The sequence below is a fragment of the Emys orbicularis genome, chromosome 17, assembly GCF_028017835.1.
Source record: "Emys orbicularis isolate rEmyOrb1 chromosome 17, rEmyOrb1.hap1, whole genome shotgun sequence".
Taxonomy (NCBI): Eukaryota; Metazoa; Chordata; order Testudines; family Emydidae; genus Emys; species Emys orbicularis.
This window is the reverse complement of record NC_088699.1, coordinates 16,381,102-16,396,319: the sequence shown is the minus strand read 5'-3', so window position 1 is coordinate 16,396,319 and position 15,218 is coordinate 16,381,102. Positions and strand designations below refer to the sequence as shown.

At 40.9% G+C, this 15,218-nt stretch overlaps 1 protein-coding gene across 2 annotated transcripts in view; it reads right to left on the bottom strand.

Annotated features, from left to right (window-relative positions):
- Positions 1 to 14,356, bottom strand: part of CASTOR2 (cytosolic arginine sensor for mTORC1 subunit 2) — a 172,091-nt gene extending 157,735 nt beyond the window's left edge. For both annotated transcript variants that reach the window (XR_010562228.1, XM_065418115.1), the window contains exon 1: positions 13,925 to 14,356. Coding sequence is in view for 1 of the 2 variants with exons in the window: in XM_065418115.1 (XP_065274187.1) it covers positions 13,925 to 14,037 (113 nt within the window). In the remaining variant the exon portion in view is untranslated. The remainder of the gene's footprint in view (positions 1 to 13,924) is intronic.
- Positions 14,357 to 15,218: the final 862 nt, after the last annotated feature.

The following is a 15,218-nucleotide window of genomic DNA, read 5'->3' as shown; positions in this document are numbered from 1 at the left end:
CGCTATTTTGCCCATTCATGGCCTTATTTAATAGCCTTTTTCTAAAGGCCATTGATCACATTCACAATTTGAAGCCCATTTAAATAGCCACTTTGCTTCATGGGACCATTAAAATCTAGTAATAAGTGATCCGTCACTGATCATATAATTTGGGGACCTTTTCATATTTAAATTATTGTCTAATGGATGGATCTGACCTCCACCAAAACTAACAGGAGTCTTTCCAATGGGTGCAGGCTCAGGCCTTTAATGAACCAACATGAGTTCCTAAATCGTAGGGCTGGAAGACTCCTTGTGCATCATTCATTCCAGGCCCCTTTCCAATAATTGCACAAAGGGGACACAAGTAGGGTTTTATTGAGCTGTGACAGCTTCAGAACTACTGATTTGTAGGGTGACAACTATATTCAAACCCTTTCCTTAAAGACTCTTATCCTTTGTTTGGCACAAGGCTTTCCCAGCCATAGAATCACAGAAGTGCAGAACTGGAAGGGACCTCAATAGATCATTTTTGATACCAGGGACTGGCTTGCTGCCTTCCTAAACTGTCAGGGTGATCTCACGGACCGGCTATGGGGGAAACACTGATTTCTAGTGCAGTCCCCTGCACTCATGACAGGATTAAGTAATAACTAGACCATCCCTGACGGGTGTTTGTCTAACCTGTTCTTAAAACCCCCAATGATGGAGGTCCCACAACTTCTAGAGGCAATTTGTTCTAGTGTTTAACCACCCTGACAGTTAAGAAGTTTTTCTTTTTGTCCAACCTAAACTGCCCTTGCTGCAAATTAAGCCCATTGCTCCTTGTCCTAGCCTTAGAGGTTATGGAGAAATTTTTTCACTTCCTCCTTGTAACAACCTTTTATGTACTTGAAAACTGTTATGTCCCTTCTCAGTCTTCTCTTCTCTTGACTAATGGGGGGGAGGGATAGCTCAGTGGTTTCAGAATTGGCCTGCTAAACCCAGGATTATGAGTTCAATCCTTGAGGGGGCCATTTAGGGAACTGCGGTAAAAATCTGTCTGGGGATTGGTCCTGCTCTGAGCAGGGGGTTGGACTAGATGACCTACTGAGGTCCCTTCCAACCCTGATATTCTATGATTCTATAAAACAAACCCAGTTTTTTCAATCTTCCCTCAGAGCTCATGTTTTCTAGACCTTTAATCATTTTTGTTGCTCTTCTCTGGACTTTCTCCAAATTTGTCCACATCTTTCCTGAAATGTGGTGCCCAGAACTCGACACAATAGTCCACTTGAGGCCTAATCAGTGCGGAGTAAAGTGGAAGAATTACTTCTTGTCCTGTTTACAAACTCCTGCTGATACATCCCAGAATGATATTCGCTTTTTTTGCAACAGTGTTACATTGATGACTCCCAATTAGCTTGTGATTCACTATAAGGAGACTAAATGCCTACACAAGGAGTACAATAACCACCAAGTAACATGTGAACATGGAGTAGCTTGTTTCCAATAGGAAAACTAAGGAGAGCATTCTCTGTGAAGTGTGGTTTCATCACATGACTGTTATCACAGTAGGGACAGGGTTTCAAGTAGTTTGCATTAACCAAAGGATAATTATTACTGACGAGCGTACCATTGCAGAGCCAAACCAAGATAGAATAGGGCGTAGTGCAGACATAATATTTGCTGCTAAATTACATCAAATACATAAATAGAACTCCCAAGGAAGGGTTAACTAGTTAGTTTGGCTAATGTTGTGGTCAACCGCAGTAAGAAAAACACCAGTATAGAACCTTTCCAAGTTGTAATCAATCAATCTGCACAATACGAGTGAGATGGAGATAACATTTACCCCCAATTTCACAGGTATGGAAACAGACACAGATCCTCTGCACCAGAGCTCTGTCCCAAAGCTCCTTTATACTAGTCCAATGCCCAAGAAGCTAGGGCTGACCTCTAGTTTAAGATAGCTGACCTCTATCTGAGGTGACCTCTAGTTTAAGATAGCAGCCTTGAAAACGCTCTGTAGCATATGCTAGGTTTTAACAGCTTGGGAACTAGGGTCATGCAAAATCAAAGGCCCAAGAAACTAGGAAGAAGGCAGCTTCCCCTCCCCATTCTTGTACCTCCAGCCTTTCTTTGATATTCCATCTCCAAAGTCAATGGTTAAATTGTGTAATCTCAGCGGGAAAATATTTTTGCACTTGTTAATGGAGATTAACAGCCATACTTAATGATACTGGATGGAAAGTAATACCAAGTGAAACAAACTGCTAGGATATCATCCAGTGATAACAAGAACATCTCAACATGCCTGTGTGATAACAGGGAACCACACACAGCTCAAAGTAACATTAAAGTTTACTTCTACTTTTCTGAATAGCATTTTGTATGGAAAAGGTGAGACTCCAGACCAACAGCACTAGATCCCAAGGCATCAAGATTCCACTACGGGATTCACTGTCAAAGTCCTGAGTGAGACTCCCAAGTGGTTCTGAGACATTTATGCTGATCAACTTGGCTAAGCTTGTACCTCGTCACTCTGTTTTTTCCAGGAAAACAATCAAGTCAGGTGCCAGGTCAACCCACATCCTCTGTAACCTCCTCGGCAGTCAATTGATACAACTCTGCTCAGTACTTACAGAGAGATTTGTTCATGGCAGTCATCAAGCCATCAGAATATTATGACATCTGCATGTCAGTCAGATACAAAGTGAAAAGAAAAAGTATTTCCTACATCATACGAAAAGGTGTAAGTATAGATTCAACAAACCTCAACTACTCTTTGTGAATTACTAGGCCTCTCTGATACATCCTTTGTTGTGGGAATCATGCACTGCCTTTGCAGGTAGATGGTCATCAGGATTCTCATTGTTCTATCCCATTACTAACTACCATCTTCCTACACACAATGTAGTTCATCCCAACTCCACACTGCACTGTAGAAATCCAGAAGAATGTGTTAATTTTATTCACAGGGAAGCATCTTCAGCCTCTGCTGATACTGCTAACTTTTGCCCCCAAATTTAGGTCCTCCTAAAAATACAAATACAAAATTTACTGATGTTTCAATGTATCTTTCTTTGGTCCATAGACAGCTAAATAAGTATTTTTAAAGGCCTTGCCTCGAACTCTCACCCACAGTATAACCGTGTGCAGCTTTAGGAGAGAACTAGCTAAGTGTGCACAACTTCACACTTTGCCTAGAGGAGTACACATGAGCGAGCCAGAAACGCTGTTTAAGACATGGTCTGGCCTGTGAACAAGACCAGGGGATAGGAGTTCCTCTCTACCTTAAATAGTCATATGGCCCCCTCCCCATAGAATCTAAGCACATCACAATCTTTAATGTATTCATCCTCACAGTACCCCTGTGCTATCAGCCTCATTTTACAAATGGAGGACTAAGGCCCAGAGAGACTAAAGACCAGACTTCTAAAGGTATTTAGTCATCTGAAAGTTCAGATAGCCACTTAGTGGGATTTTCCAAAGTGCCTCGGTGCTGAACTTCCATTGATTTCAATGAATTTTAGATGCCTAAATACCTTGACAAATCTGGCACTAGGTTAGTTGCCCAAGGTCACGCCAAAGTCTGTGGCGGAACAGAAAACTGAATCTGGATTCTAAGTTGATACCCTGACCAATGGGCAGTCCTTCCTCCACCTACAACTGGGAGGAATATTCAGGTGTCTCTGTGACCAGCAGACAACATTGCTAAGGTCCTTTGGCACATGCTGCTATTTTGAAAAACCCTGGGACAGAAAAGACAGTGACATTGTCCCAGATATAGTTTTATAAAGCCTGTACATTCTTTACAAATTGTTACATTCGGAGACAGCCACCCACACCTGAGTTTTAACTGGCTTACCCACCTCCCAACTTGTAAACATTCCTATTTTTAGTACTAATACCTGTGAATCCCCAGCCTGACAGAACCAGCAAGAACCTCTAGGTTCAGAAATTCCACTGGAAACAAGTAAATGAAATTTTTTTTTTTAAAACCAACTCACCTATTTTAATACTTTATAGCTACATTTTGTAACTTAGCTGGCACTGTTTTGGATACACAATTACGGTAAATCTAACAGAGGTGCCCAAACTTTCCAACAATGAGAAAAACACCCACAATGCATTTGGAATCACATTTATTAAAAAACAAATCTACACATATATAAGCAGCTTTTTCTTATCTTCCTTGACACCTCAGTACAGATTGATTGTGGAGTTCACTAACAATGACAGCCTGCAATTCCTCGGTCCCTCCTGACATCTCCCTGCAGTTATAGTGTTTCATATTAGTCTGCATCTTAAATGGGGCTTTGCAGTCATGTTAAGCTTACTCAATTGGTCTATCATGATTGAAACACGCTGGCTTTCTGCCCATCAAGACAGGCAGGTCCTTAGAGATTTCTATAATACAGTAAGTGTAGTTCACCAAAGACACCCCAAAAATGGTTGCAAATAGTTTGACTACCGCATGAATCTAGACTTCATCTTTACTAGATTCTGCCAGCTTGAGCTAAACAGCACTTTTGACACCTCAACATTACCAGCACAAGCCTTCTAAGATGGACTGCTTCTAAAAAGCAAGCTTTTATTTACATAAGAACATAACATAAGAACATAAAGGCCGTACCGGGTCAGACCAAAGGTCCATCTAGCCCAGTATCCTGTCTGCCGACAGTGGCCAATGCCAGGTGCCCCAGAGGGAGTGAACCTAACAGGCAATGATCAAGTGATCTCTCTCCTGCCATCCACCTCCACCCTCTGACAGACAGAGGCTAGGGACACCATTCCTTACCCGTCCTGGCTAATAGCCATTAATGGACTTAACCACCATGAATTTATCCAGTTCTCTTTTAAACTCTGTTATAGTCCTAGCCTTCACAACCTCCTCAGGTAAGGAGTTCCACAAGTTGACTGTGTGCTGCGTGAAGAAGAACTTCCTTTTATTTGTTTTAAACCTGCTGCCTATTAATTTCATTTGATGACCCCTAGTTCTTGTATTTAATCTTTAGTTACATATATTTAACAGATGAAAGTGAGGAAGTGAATTCCGGCCTGTAAGGCATTAATGGATTTGGATGGCAGAATAAATCTTTGTATCAAGTAGTACAAGATGTTTATTATACATCAAACCTCAAAAGTGAACTTAGATTCCAGTTGCCATGGCCAGTACAGTAAGTTTTGCATAGAAGATCTGGAACGAATGGGAAATTGGTTAGGTCTCTTTTGCAACCGAACAATCTTTAGTGCCTTTATGCTATAAGGAAACAGGTTTGTTTGTTAATTGTTTTCTCTCTTAATAACGATATCTTCTAATTAGTTACACAAAAGCGAGTTGAGCTCTGGAAAAGAAAGATCTTTCTACTTAGAAATGACAACTGCTACTTACAGGCCTTGCTCTGTTGATTTTAAACTGAAATGAATAGAGTTATTTCCTCACTAACATTCTTGTTGTGTAATTCTTCCTTTACCAGCATTCAATTATCAGCAGATCAGAGCCGGAGTTTACTAATGTTGGCAATAAACAAAAGAACAAATCCGTGCTGTGTTTCCTCTGAAAAAAGAAACAGCAATGCTTGTCCAAAGGTATTAAAACAGTAACACTGAGGCATGCGAGATTAGTAGGAAATGAGGTATTAAATAAATGTATTAGTATGCCCAGCAGATAATTCCACTGTAAAAAAACAGAATGGTTCATATTTTTATAAAACAGAAATGGGGTATTGTCAAATAGGTCTAGGCCTTAAAAACTGGACCTAATCTAAACTACAATACATTGAGGGAATATCCTATTGATTCTAAAAAAACATGTCAATAAACAACTTGACAACATTGTCACTAACAAGTCGTCATAAAAACACAACAGTCACAGTTCATGTAAGACAGACAGGGTGGGTGAGGTAATATCTTTTATTGGACCAACTTCTGTTGGTGAGAGAGACATGCTTTTGAGCTTACACCCAGCTCTTCTTCCAGTCTGGGAAACTAAGGCCATGTCTACATTACTGCCTATGTCGGCAAAACGTATGTCATTCAAGGGTGTGAATATTCCACCACCCCAGAGCGACATAAGTTACACTGACATAGGCAGTCATGTGTACAGTGCTATGTCAGCAGGAGAGCTTCTCCCGCAGACATAGCTTATGCTCGCTGGGGTGATTTTATTATGCTGACGAGAGAGCCATCTCCCATCCTTATAGAGTGTCTTCACCAGGTGTGTTGCAGTGGCGTAGCTGTATCAGCACAGCTGTGCCACTTCAGCGCTGTACATGTAGACATGGCTTAACTCAGAACGTCACTGCTAAATACAAGGTGGAACAGATTGTTTAGCATAAGTAGTTAACATACATTTCAAGGGACAATTCAAGGTGAAGTGGCCTGTTAACATCCCTCCAGTCATAGGAAGGAAAGGAAAGGGGAGGGAGCAGCTGGAAGAAGGGGTTAGTGGGTTACAGATTGTTGCAATAAGTCATAAATCCAGTATCTCGATTCAGTCCATGATAAGTTATACAATATTGTTGTTCTGTTGCTGAAGATTCAGACATCCAACCAGCAGAGGGAGCAGCTAGAAATCAGAAGAGATCATATTTTTCATTCCCCCCCCCCACACACACACACACACCATTTTCCATCTGAACACTTCAAAGTGTTGAACAAACATTAAGTCTAAGAATATTTCAATGAGGTAGGTAGGGTTCACACATCACTGGGCATTTAACTTACCCTACTAAGCTTGCACCGCACACACCAAGGAAATGCAGTGGGGCAAAGCAGCAGCGGTGCCAATGCAAACAGTTTAGGATAGAAAGCGTAGAAGAATACCACATTCATTTGAAACTACAACGGGAATTTAGATGGTCAGAATGTAATTGCCCAAATTCAAATCTAGAAAAGAACCCTGGGTTTAACAGCCCTAGTCAATGACAAAGACTCGTCAGAACCTCAGGTTTACTTGATGTCTGAAAGACAGCATCTCCCTCCAGCAACACAGTGCTTCATGGCACAAAGCTGGGGATTTGAATGTTTCAACTGAATTCCATGCAGGTTCTAGCTAAGTGTTCCTCCCAACTTCTTAGGCCATGTCTACACTATCACTTACGTCGGCAAAACTTACGTCTTTCAGGGGTGTGAAATAACACCTCCCCCAAGCGACACAAGTTTCACCAGCGTGTCACTGTCCACAGAGGTTCTCCTGCCGACAGAGCTACCACCTCTCGGTGGTGGTGGTTTAATTATGTTGATGGGAGAACTCTCTCCTGTCAGCACAGAGCGGCTACACGCAAGGTCTTATAGCGGTGCAGCTGCCTCAGTACAGCTGCGCCGCTGTAAGCTCTCCAGTGTAGACATGACCTTACATGGCTCAACTTGCAAGGTCTGACAGGATTCACAGGTCAAGGCTTCAGGCAATGGTAACAACAAACATTGACACGCTGGCCATATGTCAGAAGAATAGAGGAAGGGAGGTGGATGAGAAACAATGTTTGCAGATAAACTATAAAAAAAAGACCAGATCAGCAGGGAGGAAACCTGTTATTTCCAAGGTCCTAAGTATTATAAACACTGGATAATGTCCTCTAAGAGCCGTCGATAGAATTTACCCTTCATAAGCATAAATGGCTGCTCTTCCTAGTTACAGAGCCATGTTCTCAAGCTGGCAAAGTGAAATTCAGTCTCTGCTCCTTCTGCTCACCCCAAACTTGCTTGCTGGATAGTGGGTGCTGGGCCTCTCCAGCTGAGTTCAGTACTGTACACAGCCAGTGCTCTTGGCAGCAGTCAGAGCATGCAGAGGCACATGGCGGAGTGCTTTGGGGAATCGCTGAGCTAGGGGGGACAGGGAGGAGAAAAGAAGCCATTTCTCCATGAGCCTTTAAGGCCTAACCTATCCACCACCCCCATGCCTCAACAATGCAATGTGTGGTCATAGTAGACAGTGTAGGAGATAGATTAGACTGCTAAGTCACAGTCCTTACATTTCTGATGTCACACACAGGTCCTTGAAAAATCTCCTCCATACCACTATTCATGGAGGGGAGGTGGGAGGGGAAGAGAACCCAAACAAGCCCAACCCCATCCCAATGTTTTGGGATTAAACATACTCTCTTATCTGTAGAAGCCTTTTGGTGACCCCCTAGAACAGGGGTTCTCAAACTGGGGGTTGGGACCCCTCAGGGGGTCACCAGGTTATGACATGGGGGGGGGGTCGCAAGCTGTCAGCTTCCACCACAAACCCCGCTTTTCCTCCAGCACTTATAATGGTGTTAAATATATTTTAAAAGTGTTTTTAATTTATGGGGGACGAGGGGGTCGCACTCAGAGGCTTGGTATGTGAAAGGTACAAAGTTTGAGAACACTGCCCTAGAACCTACAGAATTATGGAACTGGAATTAAGAGTAATTGAGTAGCAGTAAGAACTTGCCTTTGGATAGAAGATCTAGCATTTGACAAAAGCTGGACACTATCTCTGTCTCGCAACAGGGAATCAGACATAAGAGGGTGACTTGCCCAGGGTTACACAATGGCAGATTTGGAAATGGACCACAGATCTCTTGAATACCAGTTCCTAACATCTAGAACATGCTGTAGTGTTCCCCCATAACTGGATACATTTTAAAATCTTCTTCACACTACCACATCACAAGGTCTGAAACTTAAGAGTGTTAAACCATCTTCCATTAAATTATCTCCAGCCCAGACATTTATGAGAAAACAAGTGATAGTGCAAAGAGAAGATATTTATACTCAAAGCACCAACAAATTGTTCATTTGCAGGCCTATTAAGATTGGTTCAAAGAATAAACTCACATCTCTACTAAAAAGTTCCCTCTATTTAGTTTTCCCCAATGAGAAACCAATTTAGACACAGTATGTAGTTTGTTGTACTTGTCTCCTTGTTACATTTTGAGTAGCCAAAGTTTAAAAACAAAAACCCAAAAATAAATAAATAAATCTTTTGGTTTGTAAACATACCCTCCACCCCAAGTCAATACCTTTCAACTTCACCCTGATTATAAAGTAATGTTATTCCAGCCCCAAATTGGACCCACAGACTGGTTTATTTCACTCTTTACTACTAAACTTTGGCAGCCGAAAATCAGGCAACTGATGGGTTTAGAAATCTTTACAGAGAATCAATAAATTAATCCCATCAATGTTACCTACCTCATCTCAAACTCATTTTTCTTCTGGTCTCTCTCGTTTTTGCATTTGGGAGCTGTCACATGGTTTTGCATGGCCAATGTCTCAGATGAGGGGTTTGGCAGGGTAAAAGATCATCTTATGCTTACTTCACCCCTCTTGAATTATCTTTTTAATTAGCTGTTTGACAACTCAGAAGGGATGGGGTACATGTTGACCTATTGACCCCAGAAAGGTGATAGTGTGAAGCACTGTTCAGAAGCCACAAATATCAAGAGCAATAAAAGATATGTAGACACACATATGTACACTATACACACACATACATTATATATAAACTCTCAAGACATTGTAAAATTGGATTGGATCATGAATGATAAGAAGGGAGGGACTTATCAACAGACTAATTATCATGATTCCAGGATGTATCTTTGCTCAAAAGGTTTGGGAGACACCCACCACCACGGCCCTCACCCCCAGATGTCTCACAGGACTCAAACTCAACTCTGTGACTGTATTTTTTAATTCATTCGAAAGACAAGATGCCTCTGCCTTCCTTTTCCCTGTTACCTTCCTTGCTAGTACTTAGAGTGGGTATTTAGATTCTAACTCCTGGACAGGAGAGGAGGATGTAACTAGAACATCTGAAGCAGGAGGTAAGCGAAGGTGACAAACGGGGCAACGTATCAACCAGTGAATAGGATTTATTAAACTGAAAGCCCTCCTATAGGTCACTCGTGGTGCATCACCTCATTGTAAGGAGCAGTTTCATTTTTACCACCACAGCAGGAATGGGATATGGAGGTGGGGGGTATTTGGTGCTGGTGGAATAGAAGCTGCTCTTGATACAGCACCATACAGGTAAATATGCATGGTGCTTTGCAGACATACAAGAAACTCGCATTTGAAAAAGACAACATGCACAAAAAGAAAGAGAGGGAAAGGGTGCAATATTAAAAGTAAGTGATTTAACAGTGGTGGAGGTGATTTTTGCAGCACCCAAAAGCATGCTGTGTGCTTTACAGAATACAAACAGACAAGGTCCCTGCCACCGAGAAGTTTACAAGACAAATTTAGACATGACTGGGCTTGGGAGAATTCAGGTTTTTTTGGTTTTATAATTTTGATGGATAATATTGATGTTTATTTTTAAGCTTTTTTAAAAAAAGATTTGTATCAATTGAAATGTTCACAGTTGCACAAAATTATGGGTTTTAAACATTTTTTAATTTTTAGCAATTTACATTTTCAGAGTTGTGGAAAATTACGGGGGGAGGTCAGACAATAGGAAAGATCAGAAAATTATTTAATTACAGTAGACAGAGATTCAAACAGTTAAAGTTTTATAACCATTAACGCGGAAATTGTCAACATCACATATGAAAATATACAAAGCAAATACTCTGAAATCAAACTAAGAAATTCTCAAGCAGCATTTTTCTTACTTTACCTATCTGTAAATTCTGATAATTATTGATAGAAATATTTTTTCATTGGTTCGTGTGCGTATGGTGCAATTAATGTTTACCAACAAAAAAATCTAATTCTTCCAAGCCTAGACCTGATGCAAAAAAGAGAGCAGCAAACAATGGGGGAAACAACAAAGGTAACAGCAGGAAAATTGTGTTGATCTCAGTTTTGGTATGTGCAGATCTCAACTGTGCCATTAAAAATATATGATCCAGATCTTCAGCTGGTGTGAATCCCTGTAAGTCTACCAACTTCATTGCAGTGCACCCATTTACACCAATTATGAATCTGGCTCATATTTCAGTGTAGCTCCATTGAAGACAGTAGGCCTAAAGAGATTAATATCAGCTGAGGACCTGGCTCATAGATATATTTTCACACTGTATTTTATCTGAGAGCTTTGCTGTTATTTACCCTTTGCCCATCTGCCATTTCAAAATTAACATTTGCTAATTTTAAAACACAACTTGTATTTTTTTATTTTCTTTTAAGGCCTGCCTCAGTTCATCCCATGGTTAGCCTGGGTCTCACCCTTTCCTTTCATTAACTGCCTTCTTACTGATAGCCATCAGATTACTTCCACGGTTACTTCTTTTTAAAAATAAATGCGTTTATTGTAATGCGAGCTCAAGTAAAAGAATAATGAATGCGGGCATGAGAACTGGGGTGGGCTACAAGTGGGTCAGATGTATGCTTCAGAATTCATCACAGTTCACTCATCTTCCCCCAGAATGAGAATCTAACTGTGAGGGTGAGTCTGAAGAGCTCAAAACTACTGATCTCAGGATATTGATCATTTCACTACTAGGTCCCTGGCTCAAATCCATCCCAGACCAATGTGTACCAAAAGTCATCACCGCTTAACGGCAATACGGCAGCAAAGGTGAAGACTCGCTCTGCGGTCTCACTGGACACATACACAGATAGCAAAGGCTACCACAGCAACTGGCACCTTTAATATCTCTGCACAAAGGCTTAATGGGTGTGGAGGTTCAATTCCCTACTCATCCTACGGATTGGTCGCTTCAAAATGAGGTTCAGTAACACTAGTGGGAAGGAGTAGGAACTCTGTCCTGTGGGTAAGTAGAGAGCTTTGGGCTCATGATCATCAAGCCACCATCATGTTCACTTTAAAGAAGATCGGAACGGGGGGAGGAAGTGTGTTGATAGATCAACCCAGTTATCTGCTCCCACTTTCATGCCTGATCCTTCATTGTGCGGGCTACCTCCATCAGAACAGAAGCTCCTTGGGGCAAGGACCTTGGTTTCCTAAGCACCTGTGAAGCACGGTAACACTATATACAGAAAACACTACTTAAGGAGTGCGTCACCAGAAGATTGACACTACACTGGCACCACCTTCTATCCCTAAATCCCTACCAACAGCAGCAATATATATATATATATATATATATATATATATATATATATATATATATATATATATATATATATATATATATATAAGAAACACGAGGGAATGAATGAAATCTTTTAAAAAACAAAGCGTAAAATCCTCCCCAAGCAGAGTTTTGACCCTGAAAAGGGACAAGTGCCAGAGACTCCATCAAGATTCTTAGGGACTTTGCGATTGCTTCTAATTATACATGGAAGGTGCTCCAATACCACAGTGATGGGCAACAGTATGAAACCTGAAGGTTGATAAAGTACAACCCAAAATGCAAGATACGGTACTGCACACAAACGCAAGAGATGTATATTGCAACCTTAAGTCTATTCATGGTTGCCAAATTTTGTGGACAAGAAATGTAACTTTAAGCTGGAAGAAAACTGGACAATCTTTGAACTTGAAAAACAATCTGTTTGTTAGGAGCCACCGATTTAAAGGTTCAAAATGTTGACTTTAACATAACATAAAAGATTAATAATAATATTAATACCTCACCCACCTTTTCTCCCTAATATCTGGGACTAACAGGGCTACAACAACACTGCATACAACAATGGAAGACTTTAATGCTGACATGAAGCATCAGAAAACAGTGACTTGATTAGCAATTAAATGGAACAAAGGTTAGCAGTCACTTTTAATTAGTAATGAAACTGTACATTAAAAAAGACATTTAAGATTTAAGCCTTTAATACCCTGTTGAGTATTCAGAGGCAGCAGTAAACAAGGTGCTGATATACATTACACTGCAAACAATGCCAGTGTTGAGCCAACTGGGATGAGCCACAAATCAGAGTGAAATTTCAATGCAAGAAGTTTAACTGTAAGAGATAAGGGACTGCAATCAAATTACACCACAAACAGGTCCATTCATCCATAAGCATTATTGAACAGAGCAGATTGAATTACGGAATGGAATGAAACCATTTAGAAAAATAATGCTAACTTATTCTCTCTCCTCTTGCCTGCAAAAGTCCCCTGTCTTTAAACATAAATGCTATTTGGGATGATTCAGTGAAGAAAAGTGAAATACAAATTATCAGGCTCAGAAAACCAAAAGAGAGTTTTACCTCCCACTCTATCCACGTAAACCAACAAATGTCAACAACCTGACTATATTTTTATATAGATATAGTATGCATTTGCAATTCTAATTGTTTTTCCTCTGAGGCGCCTTGGCAGAATACATATATATTTTTATAGACTGGCCAAAATAATAAGAAAAAAATATTCTCATACACTGCCGGCCACTGCATTTTTTCTTCTTCAGATACCTCTCACAAACCACAATGCTTAATAAATAAATAATAAAATACAAGACTGTAATATTGCAACAATGCATGCACTTCAATCCCTTCTTACTCCAGAGTACTCAGCATTTAAAAAGCACCCTTAAAAGAGCAAATAATGTAGGGGGTGTTTGTTTTAAATAAGTGCTGGGGAAAAGAAAAAAAAAAACCCACACCACTCCTCCTGCTTCTGCTCTCGTCTTTGTTGTCCAGACCGATCGCCTTTTTATTTATTTACTTTTCTTTAAATTAAAAAACAAAAAACTTTCCATGGCTCACCCCCTCCCCCTGCACATTCCCCACACCTGTTTTCATTCATCCATTCATTTACAAGAAGCAGCTCCCAGGCGACATATGCATGTTAAAAGAACAGAACAGCAAAACAAGGGGACAGACAGACTGAGGTTTTCTTAAAAATATATATTAAACAAAAAAGCAAAGAAAAAATAAAACAAATAAAAAACACATACACCCCTTCCAACGTTTGGAGACAAGGAAGGGAAAAAATGCAAAAGAACCAAGTTGTTTTCCCCCTCCCCCCTCCCCTCGCTATCCTAGCTTCTGCAATGGAATTAGCCACGGGAATCTGATCTCACTTGCAGCCTCTTTTATCTTTCATTTTGCTCCCCTTATTTATTTATCTGGCACTTACCTGGTCTTGGAGGAAAGGAAAGCAAGTTTGATTAATCCATAGGTAAACAACTGGATGCTCTCCTTGGCTATGCTGGCTACTTTGAGCCTGTGCTCTAAAATGTGTAGCTCCATCTTTTCCTTTTTCTCATTTGTAGTTCATCTATGTTGGGGTTTAATTTTTTTATTAATATATTTTTTTAAAAATGGGAAGGTTTTTTTTTTTTTAAATTATTTTCTTCTTCTTCTCCCCCTTTAAGACTCCAGGAAAAGGGAGGGAGCAGGGGGGTGGGAGAAGCCGATGTGAAAGTTAGAGAGAGATTTAAAGCAAGAGAAGACGGGGAGAGGGGGAAGCTAAGCAAAGGACCAGAGGCAAAAGGAGTTAAGGGAGCTCAGAGGCAGCAAAAGCTCCAGAGTGCAGAAAGCAGCTGGTGTTACAGTGTAACAAACAACTTGCCACTCAAACTGACCTCCACTGGGCATGCGCTCTCCGGTTGGTGCATGCTGGGAGTTGTAGTCCATTGGGGGGGGAGGGAACCTGTAGCCTCGGGCTTCCATGGGTTTAATTCAGACCGGGAGCAAAGAGGTCTCAAGCGTGTTTTCAGACCTCCCAACTGAGTTACTGCGGGAAGTGTGTGAGAGTTTTATTCTGCGGCAGTTTTGGAAGCATCTTCCCCTAGGTTTTGCTGTAGTTTTCAGCCGGCTGACAATGCATGTGCATACACACACACAGGCAATTCTTGCAAACACTGCTTCTACGCTAATTGCCCCAATCCAACAACAACAAAAAATACACAAGTGGTCCTACGGACTGCAATGGGGCAACTCCCTTATGTAAAGTTAAGCCTGTATGTAAAGCAGCCGTTCTCAACCTGCGGCCCAAACGGCGGACAGCTGCGGCCCACGTGATATCCTCAGGGACATACATACAGGTAGTATATATATGGTGTGGATGCAGCCCACGTAACTCTCAGAGAGCTGCAGATGCGGCCCACAATGGTAAACAGGTTGAGAACCACTGATGTGAAGACAGACAGGGCCTGAAAGACTGCTAGAAGATGCCACGGACCAGAAAAGCCAGAGGTGGGAAGAATTTGGAGGCTCTAAATAAGAAGTTATGACGACATTTCAAACCTCATCAGCTTATTCTCACAATCATGTTTAATGTGTGTCACTTACCTGCTCCTACATAGAGACAAAATTATGTGATTTACGTACAAATATTGTGGATGCAGCAATTGTTTTACACACTGGATTTCAAATTATTTAATCAATCATATAAACCATTGTGGAAGTGGCCCCTTTCATGTGTTACA